General features: G+C 32.3%; 1 protein-coding gene across 1 annotated transcript; it reads right to left on the reverse strand.

Moving 5' to 3' along the window:
* Positions 1-2355: 2355 nt before the first annotated feature.
* LOC135957655 (phospholipase A1-like) lies at positions 2356-3492 on the reverse strand. Its single transcript, XM_065508441.1, has 2 exons — positions 3433-3492; positions 2356-3378 (listed from the first exon to the last, which is right to left on the reverse strand). Exons 1-2 carry the CDS (start codon positions 3470-3472, stop codon positions 2393-2395), a joined length of 1026 nt encoding a protein of 341 aa, XP_065364513.1. The 5' UTR covers positions 3473-3492; the 3' UTR covers positions 2356-2392.
* Positions 3493-4260: the final 768 nt, after the last annotated feature.

Consider the following 4260-nt stretch of genomic DNA (forward strand, 5'->3'; position numbering starts at 1 on the left):
TCCATTGTCTCCACTATCTTAGTGAAACTTCACAGTTTGATTTTATATCTCAAGGGAAAATATGGAGCGATTCTGGTGTTCCGAGGTGCATGGACCTCATTCCTGTTAAGAATTGATTTTTTTTTAAAATTCGGACTAGATGCATGGAGCCGCAAGATTTGTACTTTGGATCGTTGGTCAGATCATTAAGGTGAAAGCCCAATGCGGGTAGAAAATCGTTGGTTAAAAATCAGATATTTGAGCTGGTGACAAATTTTCGGGCCAACGATTCATGGCCTTGTTGATTCGGCAAGTAGCAGGTGGCTGAGGAAACGTATTGGAGTGGTGGCTGGAAGACTTTGAAGTCAGAGATCATAATGACTAGCTACGATGGTATAGACTAGATAGACCGAGCTCTGTGGTATAGACTAGATAGACCGAGCTCTGTGTTTGTGCATTGATCTGTGCAGTCAATGTACGAGAAGTTCCCAATTGTGTGTTCGTTGCAAGCTACATAATGGCGGTGATATAAATTTTCGGTTGTAAATCTGTATAATCATGATTCCGTATCGCTTATTAGTCATACTAACCATGGTCAAGTTGTTTAAAGATGCGATATAGTTGCAAACATGCCACATGTACTCTCAGTGCTGGACAATATCTGACAAAAATTCATTTTCGATCAGTATCATTGCAGTCATGAGGTTTTTCAAGCATATTAAAGGGAATAAAATAAAGTCATTTAGAAGAAAAATCGCGTTTGACCGCTACAATTTTCTGTTGTCCAGATTTTCTCAGGATATCACTCTTTGTAAAAAATTGACTGAAGAGTGTAGATCACAAGCACATTGTTTTAAGCAAAACACAACTAGTTCTTATTTTAAGTTTTCTCATTTTCGAAATCAAATCAACAAACATTTTAATTTCTAATGTGATGATTAGGAAATGTTTAAGGAGCATTTTAAGAAATTTGGCATTAATTTGTTAGTGCATATGTCGAATAATTTCTTACGAATAAATATTCGAACAATTTAAAAATGGCCATTTTCGAATAATGAATAATTCGAACAATTTTATGTAGAATAATCGAATAAATGTACATACATATATATTTTTAAATTTATTAAATTGCTTAAAATTTTTCATAATTTCAAATTTAAATAAGTAATAATGACTGACAAAAATGTTATTGTTTCTGAAATTCGACAAATAAGCAAAGGCGAAGGGACTTTAGATCACTGTAGATGAGTGTTCCGATAGCGTCTTCTATAAATATATAAATATTACTGCAAGAAGTTACAAATCTAAAAACAAATCTTTCAAAATTTTTAACTTAGGACTTGAACCAATGAAAATAAAAGCTACGGAATAAAATATTTGTTATTTAGCGGGCGAAATATTAGAAGAATCGGAATTAATAATCAAAAGTAGAGTTGAGTGTGATGGAGAATGTGATTTTGAAACGGTAATCGAAAGTGATATTGAGGATGACATTTATAATGATTACATTGAAATAGATGAATATAAGTGATCTGTATATACTAAGTGATGTTATTAACCGCGTACGTAAGTGTTGCAAAATATTTAATAAATCGAATGATTTTGTAATTTCCCAAGACCACTTTATTAAGCAATGATTCGGCAACGTTGATAGAGCTTGATGTATAATACAATTTGTTATAAATAATTTAGAAATAGTGAATAATTAATTTACTGAAGAATTAGTTATTCAATTTAAAACCCGTATTAATGAACGACAAAAAATTTATCAACTAGCTCAAATTTATTAAAGCATAGCACCAAAACGGAAACTAAAGGGTTTGCTAGTCAATTGTTTTGTAGATTGTTCGGCAGTTAATCTGTCAGAATATTTCTGTTAAATATTTAATGATGGACTTTGTTTTCTAATGTTTTTATCAATACTTGAATTTTTAACTTTAACGTTATTTTTTGTTTTCCTTTAACAATAAAATATTAAAAAACCGACATCAAAACTTCATTCTTTACTTTTTTTAAAAAAATTTAAATTATTGAATAATTCGATTAATTTTATACGTGTGATCGAATTATTCGAACAAGTTAAAATCTCTTATTCGAATTATTCGTTTTATTCGAACAAGAGAAAAATCGAATAATTCGATTACCCTAATATGTTGCCATTAATAATGCGAAAATATGCATTTCATTGTTTTTACACCATATTTATGTCATACTTTTAGAGCATATTTGTAATTTTTAATGCATATTTTATCTTTTTGTATATAATTTGTTTCCACAGAAATCTTACTAAATAACATAAATTAATATTACAATCTTAAAATTACCAGAATAGTCAATAAAAAACAATTTTTTGAAATTTAAAATCAAATATACATATATTTAAAGCAATCTTTTCCATATCATCATAAACATTTTAAGCTAAAGCACCATAAGGAGCTGAACTCTTGACCGGTACATAATAATCCCCCGAAACCATATAAGCATTGGTCACAGCACCCATGCGCACGGAGCTATAAGTAGAGCCACAACTCTTGGCCACAGCATCCTCGTAGTTGTTGCACTTAACAGTAGCAAAGTTATCCTGTTGTACAGCTTCCACATAGTAAAGTACAGAACGACCATGAGCACAGGAACCGGTTAAGTCGGCACCACAACCAGGTTGAGATTTGCCGCCATTGGGATAGAAAGCTCCTTTGCCAATGGGTTTCAAGAAACCCAATTTACCACCGTTGGTCTGTATGGACTCCACATAGTAGGCATCAGTGCTGGACAAACGTTTGTCGGGCTTGTCATAGCTGTACAAGGGTAAGGCTGGGTCCAAACCAACAATAGCATGAGCCTGACCACTGGCAATATTCTTGCCTGTAAAGCCAGCCACATGGGCACCCAAACTATGACCAATAACTTCCAGAGTATTCAATTTCAGACCGTAATTTTTAACCAAAAAGTCCACCAAGGCAGCAATTTTTTGTCCCGCCCCTGGAACAGCCATAACAGAGGTGGCATAATCCACAGAACGAGCACGACCCCAATCAACAGCAATCATATTATAGTCACCATGCGACAACCAGGCTTGGCGTATGCCACTATTAACGTAATCATCTTTGCTAGAACCCCAACCGTGTATGGTAATTCTGGTGGGATTTTTTGCATTGAAATTAGAGGCATCTATGGATTTTTTGCTAGCGGTGATTTCTTGGCTACTGCTGGGATTAGCCTTGGTATACAAGTAAAAGTTAACAGGATTGGTAGTCAAACGACCTTCCATTTCGGCCATAGACTCGAAATAAGATTCAGCTTCTTCCATGTCAATCCAATCAAAGCTGCCATCTACTCGGGGTATAAACCAACCGTTTTCACCACTGACACGCTCATCCTCGGGGATGAGACCAGCACTAGCTAAACAGTTTTCATTAAAACATTTTTAAATAATAAAATTGTTGAAGCTCTTACCTGCTACGGCACATAAAGCTAAAAGCCAAACGCGTTTCATAATTAAAAACTCAATATGAATATTTGTCCAAAATTTGTTGGCTTTTTATACCAAATTTTTTATCTTTTATTGTAGAATATGCAGGGTTTTTTATTTGTCTTTGAGTACATTGTGGAGGAAAGTTATCAATTTAATTTATTTAAAATATTTATTTAATCTGCATTAAGTACCATGTTATTTTTAATAAATTAAGTTTGATTGATAATTTGATAAAAATTAGTGTGATTAATGCACCGACGTGTGGCAGTATTGCAATGTGTATTTCTAATTTGTTATCAGCTGAAATATTTGTAATTATACTGCAGGCTTACGTAGGTTCAACTATCAGTTAGTGATTGATGCGATTTGTTTACGGACATAAGACCTTGTTGAATACTTTCCGGGCATCCCTGACTACATTCAGATTTATCTAATATTATGTTACACAATTAAAATTAATGCGATCACTAGTTCGTGTCATATGAAGTGTCATGTAAGACAAACATTAAATTCCTTCACAGAAAAAATTATATTTCAATTCAAATATTTATCCCATATTGAACTGGTTTCAATTATTTCATAATTAAATCAAGTATTCATTTGCTCAAAAACTAAATTTCTTGATATTTTCTATTGAATTTTGAGTTTTGAATTTGATTATTTTTACAATTGAATATACAATTTTCGTTATTGGTTGAATTTCAAATACAAAAATTATTGAATAGATAATTGTCGTAATTAAAACACAAAAAATAACAAAAATGTGTTTTCAATTACGAAAATTATCTATTCAATAATTTTTGTATTTA

This window comes from Calliphora vicina, chromosome 1 (assembly GCF_958450345.1).
Source record: "Calliphora vicina chromosome 1, idCalVici1.1, whole genome shotgun sequence".
NCBI classification, from domain to species: Eukaryota; Metazoa; Arthropoda; class Insecta; order Diptera; family Calliphoridae; genus Calliphora; species Calliphora vicina.